Consider the following 19,998-nt stretch of genomic DNA (forward strand, 5'->3'; position numbering starts at 1 on the left):
GCAGTGGTGCACGACGACTAACTGGTTGACTGATTGATCGAATGGGTCGTCCTGCAGACATCCACTGCATGTAAGGCTGGAAAACCTGCAGATTCGTTGTAAAGAGGGAGAATAAAATGTTTTGCTGTTTGTGGCTGTGAAAAGGTGCCTGCTAGCCCCCAATTCAGCTGCTCTCATACAGATTATGTCCAAATCAGATTTAATGTCAAAAAGTTCCTTTTTTTTTTTTTTTTTATCAGTCTTGGTAAAATCCCACATTTATTTTTTTAAATAATTATCACTTCATCCCCTGAAATGAACCCCAGTTTTGAGAAATGCTGACCAGGAGTGTTAATACCTCCGCCCAGGTGCAGGTCATACGTTAAACGTCTGTCTATCTGTTAGCAACATGGCTATTAGAAGATTTTAATGAGATTTCTCAAAAATTTCATGAGATTTAGTGGATGATCCAGATCAATGTCTGGGTCCAGGAGGTTTTTAAAGAATTCTGTACCATGGTGGAGATGGGGATCATTTTACCATAAAATTAAAAAATAATGCCCACAAACACAGGCAGAAAAAAAATTCGGGATTAAATAATTTGGAATTAACTAATTCTCTTACGAGTTTACATGAAAATAATAATTCCGAATGAATGTTTACATGAAACATGCCCTCACTTAATTCCTGTTTAGAGCGGCGGGTTGTGAAGTGTTCTGATTGGACAGATGGTGCACGTGACATATACCTAAAATAAAGTTGGCTTCCTGCTTCTCGTCTTTTCAGTCGTAACTTGTAAAAACTACATAATAAGTAGCAGTTTTGCCGCTATTTTTATTATAAATGTGAAGTACCAGCTCAACCTTAGCATACTACTTCACTTTTTGTAGCAACTGGGAAGGAGAAGAAAGATAGACCACCGACCACGGGAGGCAAAACAATGCGGGTCTTCGGGACAGGACAAGGTAACGAGCATGCGCAGAAAAACCAGAATTAACTTAGAGCTGAATGAAGGTTTACATGACGGAGGAATTAAATAGTCCGGAATCAAAATGCGAATAAACCAGCCACTTACATTGGAGTTAAGTTTAATTCCGAATAGAAATTAGCATTAGGAATTAATTGTTTACATGTTTTTTTCCTCATCAGTTTAAAGCGGAATTAACTTTTATTTGGAATTAAACGGGAATTAAAACTCCCATGTAAAAGTAGTAAATGTTTGGGTGGGGAAGGGGGGGCCCTAGAGCACTCTGGGCCCAGGGGCCTGTGCACTTTTATTCCGGCCCTGACTACAGCACAAAAGAAAACAGATGATCACTACTTTTAATATCTTTTTCAAAAAATGTACAGACATTTTCTTGAATTTCAATTTGTAACTGGGGTAGTTCTTTGGACGGATAAATATTTATAATTTTATTAGTGAACCGGCGTCATGTCGGTGTACTTCCGGGTGATGTTTACTGCAGAAGGGAAGATCTTCCCGGTTCTGCTGGATGTTCCACCACCACCCATCTGTCAGAACCATTAAATCACCCACACCGCCAACATTTTCACGCATTATCGATTACTTTTAACCTGGTGGACCCACATCACAGGACGGACATCAAAGCACCGCCAGCGCTCGCGAGCTAGCTACCGTTGATGACGGCCGGACTTCCGCTGAGCGCGAGCTTTCTACGACGAGGTTAGCCGGCTAACTTTAGCCCTGCTGCTAATTTAGCTTCACAGAAATAACGCCGTTGATATGTAATTTGGATTAAATGTGCTGCATCTACACGAAGACGTGAAAATACCAAGTGTAATAATCTGTAAGGCAGATGGAATTGGCCAAATGTAAAGATTTTAGGGTGATAAAGCTAACCAGGACACCGTTTTTAGTTAGCCTTTAATGATGCTAGCTAACACCGACACGGTCCAGAGATGCAAAGCTGCATGTTAACACGACTAGTTTTTAATATAAAAACTTTTTAGACTAGTTTTTAATATAAATTAATATTCTTTCTTTATTCAGACTCTAGGTCCATTAAAAAAAAAAAACAGAAAAAAAACTTAAGTCGATTAAAAAAACAAACAGAAAAAGTATTCATCCAATAAAAAACCAAATTGAAAAAAAATTTAATCATTTAAAAAAAAAAAAAAATTAAGTTCATTAAAAAAACAGAAAAAATTTAAGTCCGTTAAAAAAACAACAACAAAAAAAAAAAAAAAAAAAAATCTAAGGCCATTAAAAACAATTAGAATTTTTTTCAAGTCCATTGAAAAAAAAAACAAACAAAAAATAAAAACTAACATTTAAAAGAGACATGTGTATCAGTCTTTCCATTTAGCAGACTGGTATCTCATTGTGCTGAATGCAGGCTGATGAACATTCTTATATCATTACAAGATTCATCAAGACCACAAGTTCGTCTCAAAAGAGCATGAAATGTGATAAGCTGTGCATTACAGAAAAGATCACTATGCCATCTTGGTTTCCCCAGAAGAACAATCATTATATGCAACCTGAAGTTTTTAAAATGACTCCATAAAGGTGCAGTATAAAATGGAGTACAAAAGGCCCTAAAAAGATCCACTTTAACCTTGTCTGAACACCAGGAAAATTTTCTGGTCAGCAAATTGGCCTGCATGTATAAAATACTATTCATATCAGCGTCATCAATCATATCTGTGATTATGTGACCGAAATATGTGATTTTAGAACAGACAGGAAGTACTTGTCCTGATAGATAAAAGGATGGAAAGGTCAGGTCTCTATCTGCATTTACTCTACAAATCATAATAGAACTCTTTTTAGCATTATAATTTACATAAAAGTTTAAACCATAATTGGAACAAATGGTGAGCAGCTCTTGAAAAGCAGCACTGCTAGGTGAAACGATGGCCAAATCATCGGCGTACATGACATGGTTAATCAGTGCACTACCTACCATGCAGCCAGTTTTGCAGGTTCTTAACTGGTCTGACAGATCATCCATATAAACATTAAAGAGTAAGTTGTAATTTAAATTGATATGGACTCCAGATAAAGGTTATTCAGATTATTAATTTGGAGCTCAAATGAATTTGGATCGGAACCAGAAGAGGCAATGATGGAGAATAAAACAGGCCTGATGCTGAAAGATGTAAATGATCCACAAACTTCTACTGAGAAATAGTTTCACAAGAAAAACAACAATGTACCAAAAAGGGAGACATTTATATATTAATGTAAAGAAATGAAAGATTATTCCAGTCAACACAACATGGAGTAAATTCTTGACAAAGTTACTACAAAACATTTTAAAGATGTAGAAATTAGGACTTTGAAACGGCGACAGCAGAAAAAATGTAGGTACAGAAAGCAAACTATCGACCACCGTAGTGTTTGCATGGAGCCTGAGACTCCTGGCTTTGTATGTGTTTAAGTTTTATTTTCTCATGTTTCAAACAGCTGAGAAAATTCAGAAACCAAGGTAGAACCCGCAATATCCTGGTTTCTGTTTGAGTTGTTTCTGACCACAAGGAGATGACGCTAACACACAAAAGTTTCTTTCTTTTACTCACATGATTTTGTTTTCTTTCTTTCTTTATTTTTGGCCATTTGTCTGCTTCCTGCGCTGGAGGGTTGGAGGTTTGTCTGTCACCGCTTGATCCTTCGAGCTGACCTTGATGTATAGAAACAGTTTTGGCCTTGAGGAGTTGTCATGTTAATCTAATCCAGGCAGAACAAGTTAGATGTCTCTGGGTTCTGATCTTGTTTGCTACAAACTGATGTCTGTTCGTGAGGTTTGCCCTCTCTTAGACTGATTTCTGGAAGTTTTATTTGATCAGGAAAGTACCTGATAAAAATAGAAAGATTATGCTTGAGATTCCTCACCGAGGTGGCAGTAATATCACATTTAAAACACCTTACATACACAGACACATGATAAGAACAGCAAATTATACAATACAGAAGTATTTGTTGGAATAAATAACATTAAGTTTTTAATTTGGATCAGCATCCCTTGCAGCCACTGTTGTTGTTCCAGGAGTCCATGTGCGAAGTACAGTCAAATGTCTATGCACGTATAAGTTATGCAAACATATACCTTTACATATTCACATGATACACCAAATTAAAGCATACTAACTCCATAAACTATTAATTGAAAAATAAATATGTGTACGCGTGTACATACTTGCATTCCTGACATACACATTGACATATAAGTATTTATACAAACTAAAAAAGAGGGTCTTCTAATGTCCCTGGTTCATGCATCAACCCCCTTTTCTTCCTGCTGTTTTAGAGATCTTTTATAGGCTTGAAACTGTCTGAAGAGGCTCCACATGAATCTGGTTTTGGTTTAATAAGCTCCAGACTGGCTTCTGGTTTCTTCCTGTTCTGATGTTGTCTCTGTGGAGGAAAAGCAGTCAAATTATCCCTTTTTTCCTGTATAGTCTTTAAAGTATGAACGTATTTTAAACCCATTTGCTGTCACAACATAAGAAACGAGCTTAGCAGATAATTAGTGGTCAGTTAATTAGATTTAATTTGTAAAAATTATCATGTTTGACCAAAAAACTATGTTTCTGTCCTGTTTTCAGTGATTTGAAAAGACAGATCTATTCAAAGATCATTTGGAAGTATATTTTTAATTTAAAAAAAAACTTTACAGACGAGGAAAAACCAGAAAGTACTTCTCTTTTAAAATGGGAAATCATCACTTTTTGGCCATTTTACGTGAATAAATTGACTATTATGTTCGATTGTGTGATCCTGGTGTTTATTTTAGTACTTCTGACTAGGGCTGGACAATACGACCAAAACCTCATATTCCGAAATTGCTCATTTTATATCCCCATAGTGATATACATAATCATATAAAAGCTTTCGCTTCTTGACGCTGCTTTTGCTGGTTGACTCTTCTTTATTCTGTATTCTTTATCCTGATTCCTGCGCAGGTGATAAAATGAGGTAGTTGTGTCCGGGTCCCTTGTTGGGACTGTCAGCTATTTGACAGAACTTTTTTTAACTAGTGTCCTTTATCACTTTTTAACGGACACCCTGCAACCATTTAGAATCGAGTATTCACCCAGACCATGGTATAAAATGAGTTAGTTGTGTCGGAGTCCGTTGTTGGGACTGTGTGCTAGTCAGTTGTTGGTTCCACGTCGGTCTTTTAATATCCAAACTGCATCCAGACAGAAATTTCCCTCTTTTAGGAACAAGCTCATCAGTTTGGGTTGGCTGCTCATCTTTTAGTGAATTATCCTGCTCTGAAACATGTCTGCTACCGTCTTCCTCCATGTTTATGTATTGCAGCGTGCATGCCGTAAAAAGTGCAGTAAAGCAGCTTATTAAAGCGTAAATGATAGAGCCTTGTATAAAATGATGGAAATTTTCTATCGTCCAAACGATATATATCGTCATATCGCCCAGTCCTACTTCTGATTATCGACTAGTTAATTTAGGAAATGATCTCCAGGTGAATTAATTAAAAAATTAACTCCCAGTTTGTGATGCTTGCTTTTTCCTGCAGCTGGCGGTTCTTCATCCCATCCTGCCTAACATCCTCCTCAGGGGATTTACTCATTCAGTCATCGTAGCTCTGTCAGTCTGCACGGCGACCGCTTCGGACCGCTCTGCCACTTTCCATCACAGGACACAAGCAGCCAAAGCCAATGGTAAGCACAGCGCAGGGATCTTAGAGCCACAAACTCTGCACAGCGGGTGTGCTGCCTTCCAGTATCGAGCCAGCAAGTGTTCAGAGGAAGGAAAAGGTTCCCAACCGGGGGCCTCAAAGCTAGCAATGCCCGGATCCACGCCGGCCAGCAGCAAGGCTCGGGTGTACACCGATGTCAACACACAGAAAAACAAAGAGTACTGGGACTACGATGCGCACGTGCCAAACTGGAGGTAAAGGTTGCATGTCAGGTTCATGCACTGGTGATCAGCATGTTTCCATCTTTTGATAACTTTAAAACGCTTCCACTCTGTGCAGCAATCAAGACAACTACCAGCTGGTGCGTAAGCTGGGCAGAGGCAAGTACAGCGAAGTTTTCGAGGCCATAAATGTGACCAGCAATGAGAAAGTGGTGGTAAAAATCCTCAAGGTGAGATGTGGCCGCATTTCTTCCTCCTGTCATCCTAACTCCGTGCTGCTCGTACACAGTTCATGCAAATTTTGTCTGTATATGAAAAATGGACGGAGTCTTCGGCGGTAAAAAGTGAAGCCAATGCAGAAGTACATTAAACTGCAGTTCCCCCTTCATCCACTAGGGGCTGCAAAACAGAGCAAATCTCCTTAGACTCCCATGTTAAAAAAACCAACTTCACAGCAGGAATAAACATTTTTACAGCAGTAATAAACAGGTTTACAGCAGGAATAAACAGGTTTACAGCAGGAATAAACAGGTTTACAGCAAGAATAAACATTTTTACAGCAAGAATAAACATGTTTGCAGCAGGAATAAACAGGTTTGCAGCAGGAATAAACATGTTTACAGCAGGAATAAACAGGTTTACAGCCTGGTTTAAAAAAATCCATTTTAGGTTTAATAGGTCACGTTTACCTTCATGACAACTGGGAGGGGGGTGAATTTTTTTTCTAACTCGCCCGTTTAAAAGTAATTTAATCTCAAAGTTCAGCATATTTAGGGGCGTGTACTTTTGATTGACAGGTACCCGATCTTCCGCTTCAAGTCAGAAGAACGAAGAACAACCGCGGTTTTTAGCCGGTTAACAACGTGACTTAGCTTTAGCCCACTTACCTCTGTTAGCTCCGGGTTAGCTCTTAGCCACAGAAAGCTCAGAGTTCGCTCAATGTCAATCATCCACCATGACGCTCACAGCCCCCCTCTTAGCTCCACCTCTTTGCCCATATTTGTATTTTCCGGGCTAAACGACACGTGTAACGCTGCCAAGATGGTGATGGTAGGAACCGCCCACCGAGCTTCAATTCAGCTCTTCAGAAACCTACAGGTGACGTCACGGAGGCTCCGCCCATCTTTTTATATACAGTCTGTGGTTAAAATACAAGAAACTTTGCATTTTCTTTCCTTTCCGTGTTGATCTTGCAGTATTATAATTTTATTTCTCCCTGTAGTTGTGCTGACTGAGTCTCTGCCTTCTCTGTTCCCCTTCAGCCGGTCAAGAAGAAGAAGATCAAACGAGAAATCAAGATTCTTGAAAACCTGCGAGGAGGAACCAACATCATCCGGCTGGTGGACACGGTGAAAGACCCGGTGGTGAGTGGCGGAAGCTGCGGTCTCTGTGCTGCATGTCGGCATGCCGGCCGCGTTAATCCAGTCATGCTAATGATCTCCACCTTCCTGCCGTTGTCCTATGTTAAGCCGTGTGTTGTCCTCTCTTTGCAGTCCAGAACACCAGCGCTTGTCTTTGAGTACATCAATAACACAGATTTTAAGGTACTTGAGTTTGGCCAACATCACATGCAGAACTACCATCCATGCAACTGATTTCCATTTTTAATAACACGCAGACCCCTCCGGTTGTCCGTGTTTAGAGGCATCGGACATGTTAATGAGGGATTTATACACAAATGTTTTCTCTCTGGTCCGCAGGAGCTTTACCAGAAGCTGACAGACTACGACATCCGTTACTACATGTATGAACTTCTGAAGGTAAGCTTTCTAAACCAGAGATGAGAATATTATTGATTGATAAAGCAGGTTTTAATGGACTAAATATTGACCATTGTGCATCTGATTAATCGTTTATTCCCATTTACCAAACAAAATATCTGCTGCTTCCACGTCCAGCATGAGGAGGTTTTTCTTCTTCTGGTGTTTTGTTTTAAATGTGAGATTTAATTTGAAAGAATTTGTCAATGCGGGAAAAACGGACAGAAATGTGGAATTTAACAAGAAAAATGGGATCAGGTGTGAAACGCAGTGTATTGTAGGGCATAATCGGATTTTAATCTCAGTACGATCTGGGTTTTCAATGATAAAAATAAAAGGGTGTGATTATTTTCCTCTCTGCAGTTTCCTCTCCTGCTGTCTTCAGCTGCTAATCGAGCGTCTCTGGCGTTGCAGCGCTGTGCTGTAAACTCCTCCCACAGCCGCTTTGCTTTCATTCAGACACTGTTGCCAACTTGGAGACTTTCTCGCTAAATCTGGAGACTTTTTTTGTTAAAAGCGACAAATCTAGCAGCTTTTACTGGAGTTATTAGAGACTTTTCTGGTGTTTTGGCGACTGACTTGAAGACACATATTGTTCTGCAGTTACTGTAACAGTTGCTGCAGAAAGTGAAGTAGTATGCTCGTGTTGAGCTGCTACTTCACATTTATAATAAAAATAGCGGTGAAACTGGTTCTTATTATGTAGTTTTTACAAGTTACGAATGAAAAGACGAGAAGCAGGGAGTCAGCTTTGTTAATTTCAGGTATACGTCATACGTCACGTGTACCCTCTGTCCAATCAGAACCCTTCCCAACCCGCCGGACGTGTTTCATGTAAACCTTCATTCTGAATTATTATCTTCATGTAAACTCGTAGGAGAATAAGTTAATTCACAATTATTAATTCCGTATTAAAAATGTAACCGTACCCATTATGTTGTGACTGACTGGATGAAGAGAGTGGGGTAAAACATACTGGAACCAGTAAAAAGAGCTGCGCCAACTGGAAGCACAGATGGTGGGCGGTACAGAAATAATCGTAACTAATTGACTTATCCAAAAAATTGCTTACAGATTAGTCGACTATTAAAGTAATCGTTAGTTTTAGCCCTAAAAGGCAGATTTAGCTGAGTTTACATCTTACTGATGTCTTTTTATGCAGGATAATGTTGGATTCAACACGTTCAGGTTTTATAGGTTTCAGGATAAAACCAGAACACATCAGGGTGTCAGTTATACGCCGTATCGCCCAGACCCACATGACGGTTTCCAGTGTGTCTGAGAAAAGCCGGATGAGAGTCCCGTCTGTGTGGCGTCGCCTGCGCTGGCAGGACTCAGGCCTTGTCCACACCGGGACGAGTTGAGCTCCAAACAGTAAACCTGCCTTTCTGGAGTCTGCAGCTCTTTTAAAAGACACTCAGATTTAATCATGGCTAACTTCTAATGCCTAGTTGTGGAATGGTTTGTCTTTCAGAATGATCATTTATCTTCAAGCAGGAAGGCAACACATTAGTAAAACTACTGAGAACTGTTTAAGAACAGCCAAACAAGTGATAACAACCTGGAATAAAAGCCAGAAATCGTCCATATTAAGGCAGAAATGTGGTTGGATAGCATGCCAGGAGCGACTGAAATGTTTGTTAACAGCAGACAGAAAGAACGTTTTCACTGTGTGTTTGGATTAAACAGCTGTGTAGCCTGAAGAGACGCCCTCATCATGGAGGCTAATCAGGACAGAAAATATTCCAGCTCGCCTGAACAGGGTCGGTCTGGACTCGTCAGACCACATGACCTGTTTTCATTCCTCCAGAGTCCTTTCACCTCCGTAGTACTGAGGCGCTGCACCCATCATGCCTTCATCACACTCAACCATCTGGTGGGGGGGGGGCATGATGAGGAGCCAGAAGGAAAATATTTAAATTAAAATCACTTTATTTCAGTTTTCATCTCGGTGTGTGTGTCGCCTGCTAGACACAGCCCAGGGTTAACACTGCTCCTGGATGTGGTTGTGTGTGTTTGATCTAGTGAGAGACTATTAATCATGATGCAGTCAGCCTCTCTTCCTTCCTGTCTGACACGTTAAACATCACAATAAACACATTTAACCAACAAGTCAGGCCACACTGTTCTGAAGTCAGCCTCACTTTTCTTATTTTAAAGCACGGTTGTTGCAAAGGATGTCGTCAGAGCTGTTAAAAAGTCTTTTATTTATTTATTTATTGAGACGGCTGGAGACGTCGCTTACGGCTCCTGTCGACGTCTTTTAGCCTTTCAAACCGCTAAATGACCGTAATGTGAGCAGTTACTCTGGGATGCTGGTTTCCAGCTCTGCTGGGTAAACTGTGATGGATTCATTACACTTCAGGAATCTGCTTCAGTATCCCAGACAGGTATTTCCTGATCAGGAGGTGCTAACCAGCACCACCAGCATGGTGGAGTGGTGCTGGTTAGCACTTTGCCTCACAGCATGAAGATCGCTGGTTCCATTCTTGGCTGTGGAGGTTTGAACAGATTGCATGTTCTCGCCGTGTGTACGCGGGTTTTCTCCGCCCACAAGACATGCATGTTCGGTTCACTGCTTTCCTGCGATCACACATCACATGTAAGTCGCTTTGGATAAAATGACTAGAATATCCAGACACAACATGTAGTGCTGTCTGTCCAGAGACTACATGGCGAGTCCACTAGGGACGACACGCTTTTGTCCCGATTCAATTCCGATTTTTTTGGGCGCCGATTCGATTTAAATTGGAATTCTCACAATTCTTTGATATTGCTGATTGTTGTTGATTAAAAACAAAAAAAATGTATAAAACTTCTTTTTGCTCGTCATTTTTCTTGATTTCAATCAGGAAAAAAATACAACATAGCAACCAGATCATCATTCTGCTGCTATAATGCCCAAAAAGACTAGTATTAAGATGGATAAAAACAATAAAAAATGAAAAAAATTGATAGTGGATTCATTTTATTTACTTGGATAAAAAAACAATTGTTTAAACAAAATTTTATTTTAAAATTAAAAATTTTAAATTTATTTTAAATTATATTAAAAATTAAATTAAACTAAAAATAATTAAATTCACTTAAATTAAAAATAATTTTGATTTTAAACAATTTTTAAATTGTGAAGCAAAAAAACCCCCCAATTTTCTATTGATTTTTCCACCCCTAAAATCCACAATGATCCATGATCACACTGTTATTTATCACATTTTTTAATAAAGAAGACTAATATTGCTCCTCAAAGGCCTTTAAATTCTGATGAAACTGCCTCCTTTCAACCTTTTGACCAATCAGAAAGCTTAAATTTGACTGCAATGTCCAATCAGGGGGAGCCAAAGATCGAGTCAGCAACAAGTTGTGTGTCTGTAAAAGTAGAATCAGACAACGGAGGCGTGTTGTTTAAACATTACGTGCATTTTTTTTTTTTTTATTAAAGAAAAGAACGTAGGTAAGTATCAGCCTTTCAACGTGGTTCGTCCCGGTAATAATTCTTCCTCTCAGTGGGTGGAGAGTCCATTACGTTTGTCTGTCTTCCATATTTATGTAAATCCTCTGGAAAAGGGTCCTTCATGCTCTCTTATGGGAATACTTACACATGAACCAACGTTATCTTTGCGCCTCTGCAGCTGATCATCCTGCTGTTTAATGAAAATCTACTGATGTCTGCAGGGTTTTACACTCACTGGATCACCGCTGGATGAAAGCGCCGCTGCACAGAGCAGATCATAGCTTGCTGAAGTTGACGTGTGTGTTCTTTCAGGCTCTGGACTACTGTCACAGTATGGGCATCATGCACAGGGACGTGAAGCCTCACAACGTGATGATTGACCACCAGCTGAGGAAGGTGCTGCTCCTGCTTTTATTGTTTATTTAGTTTACCTGAACAGACTCAGTCTGGCGGAATCCTTTCAGCTCCAGCTTTTTCTTATTAATAATGCATCTAATGCTGCTCCGCTCTTCCACCCACATTATCCACCATTATGTCTACATGTGTGTAAAATGTTGTAGACATGACTGTCAGAATGGTGACGAGTGTAGAGAGGAACTGTCAGACTGATGTGTCACACAAAGACTTGTGTTTTTCCTCTTCAGCGTCATCAGACGTCCTCTGCTTCTCACTTCCAGTTACATTTAAAGCTAATCCGACTGCTTGCTATGCCTCCAGAACAGCTTTTAATTTACTTAATATGAGCCATGGATCACGCATGAAATGAGTTTTTAATCTCTGCCGGTTTGCACGCCGAGTCTGCTTCTTTTTTCTCTTAGAAATGAAACAATTGGAAGAATCTGACTGTTGTTTTGACGACAGAAACCCTGATTCATGACTGTTTCTTTGTGTTGCAGCTTCGTCTCATAGATTGGGGTTTGGCTGAATTCTACCATCCCACTCAGGAATACAACGTCAGGGTGGCCTCGCGCTATTTCAAAGGCCCCGAGCTGCTAGTGGACTATCAGGTACTCACCGTAAATGAAAGATGGACGGAGCCTCGGGCGGTTAAAAGTGAAGCCTATGCAGAAGTGCATAAAACTACAGTTCCCCCTGCATCCACTGCAAAACAGAGCAAATCCCCATAGACTCCCATGTTAAAAAGACCAACTTCACAGCAGAAATAAACATGTTTACAGCAGAAATAAACATGTTTACAGCAGGAATAAACATGTTTACAGCAGGAATAAACATGTTTACAGCCTGGTACAAAAATACATTTTAGGTTTAATAGGTTATGTTTACCTTCATGACAATTTTTTTCCAACTCTCCCGCTTAAAAGTGATTTAATCTAGAAATTCGTCATATTTAGGGGTGTGTCCTTTTTTATTGACAGGTACCCGATCTCCCGCTTCAAGTAAGAAGAACAACCGCGGTTTTTAGCCGGTTAACAACTTGACTTAGCTTTAGCCTGCTTACCTCCGCTAGCTGGTTAGCTCCTGTTATCTCCAGGTTAGCTCGGTTAGCTCTTAGCTACAGAAAGCTTGGAGTTCGCTTGATGTCAATCATCCACCATGACGCTCACAGCCCCCCTTCTCAGCTCCACCTCTTTGCCCATATTTGTATTTTCCGGGCGAGACGACGCGCATGCCCCTGCCAAGATGGCGATGGTAGGAACCGCCCACCGAGCTTCAATTCAGCTCTTCAGAAACCTACAGGTGACGTCACGGAGGCTCCGTCCATCTTTTTATTTACAGTTTACGGCCCTCACACTAAATTTCCTCCTTCAGCCTGTCTGTCTCTAAAATGGCTCTGAAGTGTTTCCCTTGTTCTGCTTGCAGATGTACGACTATAGTTTGGACATGTGGAGTTTAGGCTGCATGTTGGCCAGTATGATCTTCCTGAAGGAACCGTTTTTTCACGGCCAGGACAACTACGACCAGGTAGGAGGTCAGATGGAGCAGAAAACTGTTACTAAACAAGAAGAAAAGTTACAACTTAACCTTCATTTTAACCTATAAAGACCCAACTCATGAAAAAATTATCAGATAAGTTTTGTTTTTAATACGACGTCTTTATTTGTCCCTTTAACACAAAGTAAAATAAAAAGGTTTTTTTTCTTTTTACAGTTTTTTACCATGTGATGCTTCAGAATTTTTATAGTGGAATTTTCTGCTTTCTGGTGTCCTTTAAGGAGCAGAAGGCAAAAATCCGACTGTGTTCCACAGGACTGTGGACTAAGTTTGTACCATGATGTGCCATCTGTGCCAGATATCTCAGACTGAATGTATCGTATATGTCATACTGGTGGGTTAACATGTGCTTTCACAGGATGCAGCATCTGGTCTGTTCAGATTAGGGATGCACCGATCCACTTTCTGGGAGATCCGATACCGATATCTGCCGATACCAGATCTGTTTATGTGAAAATTATTATGGTTATTATTGCTGTTATTACTGTGTAAGATTTCATCAGGTTGTAATAAATGACCCATCCTTTCTGAAGTTACCTCACCAATACAAATATAATAACATTACAGATTTAACCATTTCTACTAGTTTTATTCTGATTTGACACATTTTACCTAAATACAACTATAAATAAATGGTTTTGGAACAAGATCCAGCTTTTAGTGCCGTGTTCCTCATCGCATGCGGCTCACCGACTCTTGACTTGCGGCTCGTGAAGCAGCCGCTGGCTTTCTGAAAATGCATCTAAACAAGTCATAATGATCCTCAACGCTGTAGTTCTCTCCACAAACAAGAGCTGCAGGCTGCTTGCAGAAACTTTGCTGTCCTAACGACCCTAACTGACCCTGTCAGAGTTGCCAGGTTTGGCTGATTTCAGCTGCACCAAACTCTACCAAAGAGCTGCTCCGTCGGTCGCTCCGTATATATAATGAAAAAGAAACGCCCACATTCTGGATTATTGTATTTTCACCATATACTGTTGCATAAGAATGCCGTTACTCCGTGTAATATTTAGGATAACCATTCTTGCTGAAAAGCTGAATGTTACTGATTTGGCTACGTAACAGGATACGTAGCGTAGGAACGCTCTCCTCTTGTCTTAGTATACTGAGTGCGGCTCTTGTTGGATTAACAGTGAGGATCACTGTTTTAGTGTAACAAAAATGTTACATTTTAACATTCAAGGCATTTATTTCTTTTAAAACACGTCTGAAGCATCAAACACGTGTGCTGGCTGGACTAGTGTGGTATCGGTACACTTTTATTAATACCAAGTACGAGTACACACACCGATACTGGTATTGGTATCTGTGCATCCCTAGTTCATTTAGATGCATCTGTTATCCACTAAAAGTCCGAAATCTCATTTAAAACAATTTATATGATCACCAAACAAAGTTAAGACAACAAACACTTAAAAGAACATGTAAACAAAATATGGATCAGCCTGTTGACACGATGTGTACACTGAAAAACTGAAGGCTGTTAGGTTCGTGCAGCTCAGACTCCACTGTCCTTCTGCTGCAGTTTTTCATCCAAAATCTCCATTTTCTGCCTGGAACAACAAGGTGTCAGTCTTCCTGTGTCAAATATTTCCCTCCTGACGTTGATGATCTGTGAGATGGATGTAAACATGACAACATCGGCATAATTCTGATGGATCACATGATTAAAACGAGGGTCAATCATGCAAATTGGCCGATCAGAACTAACTATAAGGAGATTTACCCGTCGTAATACAGATTTACAGAACGGATATACTGTGTTCCCTGCATGTTTCCACCTGTTTGCAGTATTTTGTCCATTTTTAGCTCCATTTGGATGAAATGGCATTCCAAATAAATACAGGAAAAGGCTGGCGATGATCTTAAAGTCACGGGTTCCTCGTTGGATGACGAGGTGCTCGATGCCAAAACGACCAAATCGGACTGAAATGAAAAGCGTGTAGCCATCTCAGAACTTTACACATAGATTCCACATTATTTCATGGTGTTCTGATGTTTATGGTCTACTACAGCAAATTGTGACTGGGTTCTAGACTATAAAATCCTTTCCAACGTTCCATCGCGGTCCGTCGGCGGTGATGCTTCCACTTTAAATAAAATCTCACGAGTTAAACGTTAAGTTGATCCAAGACGGTACACAGAATCTGTAATTCCAGATAAATTATCAGTTCTGTTTCTGATTTGTCATTTTCAAACAGAAACCCCCAAAACAACCTCTAAAGCCCAAGACGTTTGGAAGAACACTTACTGGATGCTGAACATGAATCTTCCTCTTCCAGCTTGGACTTTTCCAGAACAAAAAACATTTTTAAGATCTTTCCCAAACATTTCTAACCTTCTTTCCCCACAAATGAAGTGAGAATTACATAAAACCAACATTGTTGTCATTCTGAGCTCATTGTTCTTCAAACTGTTGTGTTTGGAGGCATAAAAACACCTCATATGACTGTATGTTAAACGTATCTCTGCAGCGCCCCCTGCTGGGTGGAGTCTGACGTGTTGAGGAGTGAAACAACCTGTTTTTGTCTCACAGCTGAAAAACCTGCACGTTTGACTAATTACAAATGTAACAACGCTGCAACTTGTGGATAAATGACAGGATTAGCTGTAAATTAGAGGACAGCTGGACTTTGACTTGCAGAAACCTGCTCCCCATCATAAGAAAACTAATAAGAAACAGTTCATACATTATTAAAGTCTGGCTATTTATTCCTGTGATGTTTGCATGGCTCATTAAGCATCAACCAGAGGAGTGGAGGATGAGGTCCAGACCAGTCGCTGCAGATCGAGGTTAATCTGGGCTTAACAAACACCTTCAGTGCCGACTGACCCTGAAACACTCAGCTCTGAAGCATCTTTAAGTCCACAGACCACAAAGCATCTGCTGCTCCTCCCATTCACAACTAATGTCTGATACAGTGGCCAGGTAAATGCATGAATATCCAGTCTGAACTGTGCACGCTTCTCCTCTGCAGCTGGTTCGCATCGCAAAGGTTCTGGGCACAGACGAGCTCTTCGGCTATCTGCACAAGTACCACATAGAACTGGACACTCGCTTCAAAGACCTGCTGGGCCAGTGAGTATCAGCAGCTTCCCGCTAAAACCAAACAGCTGGAGGTAGCGGAGGAGTCACCTGGAGTCCTAACGTCACGGTTTCTGTTCGGTTCCCAAAGAAACAGAAAGCCAAAGAAACAAAACGTTGATCAGAAAGGTGGTAAAGTGTTGTGTAGAGCTGGACTGAATCAGCTGATTAAAACTGTATCCAATCCTCACCAGAAGGTTTTTAACTTGAAGCAAAGACGACTGGCATTTTTTATTTAAACTTTATTTAATCAGGAAGAACCTAATTGAGATAAATATTTCCTTTCCTAGACTTTCATGGCCAAGACAGCAGATAAAACACAACAAGACACATTCCTTCTGATGGAAATGCCTCCAAATCAGAAATATCTTGTAAAGCATCCAATCAGATCAGGTCGTACAGTTTCTAGTCTGTCTGCAGTTTGTTCCAGGCTAAAGGGGCAGCGTACAAAAAAAGCCATTTGTCCCGTCTCTCATCGCAGCCTTGGGACTGAAAAAAAAAACAAAAAACCAAAGACTGTAATGTTCTGAAGTCTTCAGCTGGAGATGAGTTGAGAGACCAGCTGGGAAATCAAGAGTTATGTGTTAGCCTTCGTCTGGACCATCCCACACATTTAGATAAGAAACAACGAAGAGTAAAGTCTACCTCAGGTACAGATTCACACACCTGATGCTGTCCGTGTGTTTCCAGGCAAACACGGAAGCGCTGGGAACAGTTCATCCAGTCGGAGAACCAGCACCTGGTGAGTCCAGAAGCCCTGGACCTGCTGGACAAGCTGCTGCGCTACGACCACCAGCAGAGGCTGACGGCGGCGGAGGCCATGCGGCACCCGTACTTCTGTTAGTACCACCCACACTCGCAGCATACGGCGTCAGGAAGCGCAGATGAAAGATCCGTATCAGTTTCTGGAGCTGGAACACCTGGTGTGAACGCTGGGCAACCAGCAGGTGTAGCTCTTGCTGCTGCCGCCGACTTCCTCAGTAAAGCTGAATTATTCATCATTCTGTGTGGAAAGAACAGCAGCTCTGATATCTCATATTCTGCCACAGATCTGTAGAGTCACAAAGACTTCTGCTTTTTATATAAAAAATATCTTGGATGAATGTGTATTGAAGACTTTTTGTTTCCTGCTGTTTCTGTTGTTCTAATCTGTGTTTACATGTCAGATCCTGTGGTGAAGGAACAGGCCAACGCCAACACAGACAGCACAAAGGCAATAAGCAGCTCCAATGCAACATGATGACAGGTAACACACACACACATGAACAAAGCTGAACAAAGCAAAACCCCCACTGCTCACTGGAAACACCTCAGACAGGCGATCGATGATCCTAAAGATTCTGAAAAGCATGAAAAACTGCTTTTTAAATGGTTTTAATGGAAACATAACAAGAAAAGGCTCCAACAGTGTTTAATAAAATGAAACACTTAGGAGCTGACCAGCACTCCGTTTGCTGGTTAGCTCCTGTTATCTCCAGGTTAGCTCGGTTAGCTCTTAGCTACAGAAAGCGCAGAGTTCCCTCGATGTCAATCATCCACCATGACGCTCACAGCCCCCCTCTCAGCTCCACCTCTTTGCCCATATTTGTATTTTCCGGGCGAGACGACGCGCATGCCTCTGCCAAGATGGTGATGGTAGGAACCGCCCACCGAGCTTCAATTCAGCTCTTCAGAAACCTACGGGTGACGTCACGGAGGCTCCGCCCATCTCTTTATATACAGTCTGTGGGGAGCAGATATGTAGCTTTAGTCAATGCGTGCATCTCTAAGCAAATGATCTGCTCCTCATTTAGCTTCCGAGCTAAATGTTAGTTTGAGCTTCAGACTTCCACTTTTTATTAATTTAAGGGTTTTTGTTTTGAGAGTAAATGAAATAAGATGAAAAATCTGCATGTTTGTTCTTTTAATTACAGATTATTGATTTATTTTTCCTTCATCCATTCAGGAAAAATCTTTACCTCAACTTGTGACCTTTTCGTGGCAGAAACCTCTGCCTCCACATCAACAGCCATACTGGAGCAAGATGTCAGTTTTTTGCAGCACACACACAAAACAAACACGCACGGACTAAACTTCTCCCCATCCGAGGCCGGGAATCTGCGCTGCTTGGTCTGAGTCACAAACAAACCGGATCTGAACCCCTCCTCCGGCATCCCAACTCCCCGCATCTGTTTTTAAACCCAAAGTGACTGTTGTTGGATCAGTATCAAGCCGTGCGGATGCTGTAAAGACGGTTGCCGTGACCGCAGATCCGGTTCCAGGTTTTAGCACTGAGTGACGTGGAGGCTCTTTTTCTGCTATGGATAGAACAAAAGCTATATTGAAAGAGAATAAACCATTTTTATTTAAAGGCAAGCGAGTCGACCTTTATTTGTTCCTCCTTGTCTCAAAATGTGGATGGCATAACAGGAACTTGTCTCGACAAAGCTGCTGTTACCAAACCGCCACACTGAAGTAAACAAACCCAGGAAGTTAAACAACAAGCTGCTGTAAAGCCTGTTCCATCCTCCACAAGAAGCAAAAACTGAGTTCTTGTTCTCGAGGCTGCAAGAACAAGAAAAGTCTTGTTCGGCAGGTCCATACATGCTACACGAGAAGCAGGTCTGCAGCGGGGAGGGATCACTGCGGGGGGCGATGTCTGCTTTATGTGCAATGAACCCGGTTGTTTTCCCCGGCGTCTTTTTGCTTCAGATAACTTCAAAGGTTACGGAGGGATTTTATAAATATTTCAAGAGTTGTTGCAAATGTAAAAATGAAGAACTGATTAAATTCTGGTGGTGATCAGGACCACCGTTTGGGTCCAGGAATGTTTTAAAAGCATTCTTAAACATTGTGCTTGGTGGAGGTTTCCGCTCTCCGAGTTTCTAGTTTCATATTTAACGAGCAGCTTCGTCCGCGGCAGGGCGGGTCGTGCACGCGGCAGGGCAGGTTGTGCACGCGGCTGGATCCGAGTGTTTTATTGCCACATGTAAAAATGTTCGTACTTTCTCACCACCTCGATCAGCTGTTTTATCAAAACAATCCGTTTTGCCGGCAACAGCAAACACACGGAAGCAGCAACTCCGCTTCCTGCTTTCTCTTTGTTAACCACGCCCACCTCAAATGTCCGACCAATCACACGATACTTCTCGCAGCTCCGCAAGAAAAAAGTTCCGCCAGCCCGGTGTGTCAAGCACTGTCCTCAAACACGTCCGCGAGAACAAAATGACGTCATTTTCTTCTCGGAGCCTCGAGAACAAGAAAAAAGTTCTCGCTTCTCGTGGAGGATGTAACAGGCTTAAGGATGGCAAAAGGTTTGCTGAGGCTGACGTCATTTGTCAGGATTATGATGTCTCTTACAGACCAAAAATATTCAAATTATTCATCATCAGCTCAGCCGGGAGTCCAGAGCTCGAACAGAGTTAAACATTTATTAGGGGTGGGAAAATAGAATCGAAAAATCGAAAATCTGGATTTTTTTTGCTTCACAATTTAAAAATGGATTTATTTTTTTTTCTTAACAAAAAATCCATTTTTTTCCAAATAAAATCCATTACAAAATGTGTAATTTTTATCGTTTTTATTGATCTTTTTACTTGTCTTCTTGGGCATTATAACAGCAGAATGATAGTCTGGCTACTGTGTTGTATTTCCCAATTGAATCAAGAAAAATGACGAGCAAAAAAAAAAAAAAAAGTTTCATACATTTTTGTTTTTTAGCAATATCGACGAATTGTGAGAATTGCAATTTAAATTGAATCAGCACCCAAAAAAATCAGAATTGAATCAGGACAAAAGCATATTGTCACAGCCCTAGCATTTATTAGGGGTGGGAAAATCGAATCGAAAAATTGAAAATCTGGATTTCTTTGCTTCACAATTTTAAAAGATTTTTTCTTAAAAAAAAAAAAAAAATCAATTTTTTTTTCAAACAAAAATA

General features: G+C 40.8%; 1 protein-coding gene across 1 annotated transcript; it reads left to right on the forward strand.

Annotated features, from left to right (window-relative positions):
• The first annotated feature begins 5,606 nt into the window (after positions 1-5,606).
• On the forward strand, positions 5,607-18,434 carry LOC306757456 (casein kinase II subunit alpha'-like). Its single transcript, XM_079242505.1, has 12 exons — positions 5,607-5,860; positions 5,946-6,057; positions 7,090-7,191; positions 7,321-7,371; positions 7,528-7,587; positions 11,354-11,437; positions 11,938-12,048; positions 12,863-12,964; positions 15,973-16,073; positions 16,770-16,918; positions 17,246-17,325; positions 18,025-18,434. Exons 1-11 carry the CDS (start codon positions 5,754-5,756, stop codon positions 17,317-17,319), a joined length of 1,053 nt encoding a protein of 350 aa, XP_079098631.1. The 5' UTR covers positions 5,607-5,753; the 3' UTR covers positions 17,320-17,325; positions 18,025-18,434.
• The last annotated feature ends 1,564 nt before the right edge of the window (positions 18,435-19,998 follow it).

Source organism: Telmatherina bonti (assembly GCF_933228915.1).
Source record: "Telmatherina bonti genome assembly, chromosome: 1".
Taxonomy (NCBI): Eukaryota; Metazoa; Chordata; class Actinopteri; order Atheriniformes; family Telmatherinidae; genus Telmatherina; species Telmatherina bonti.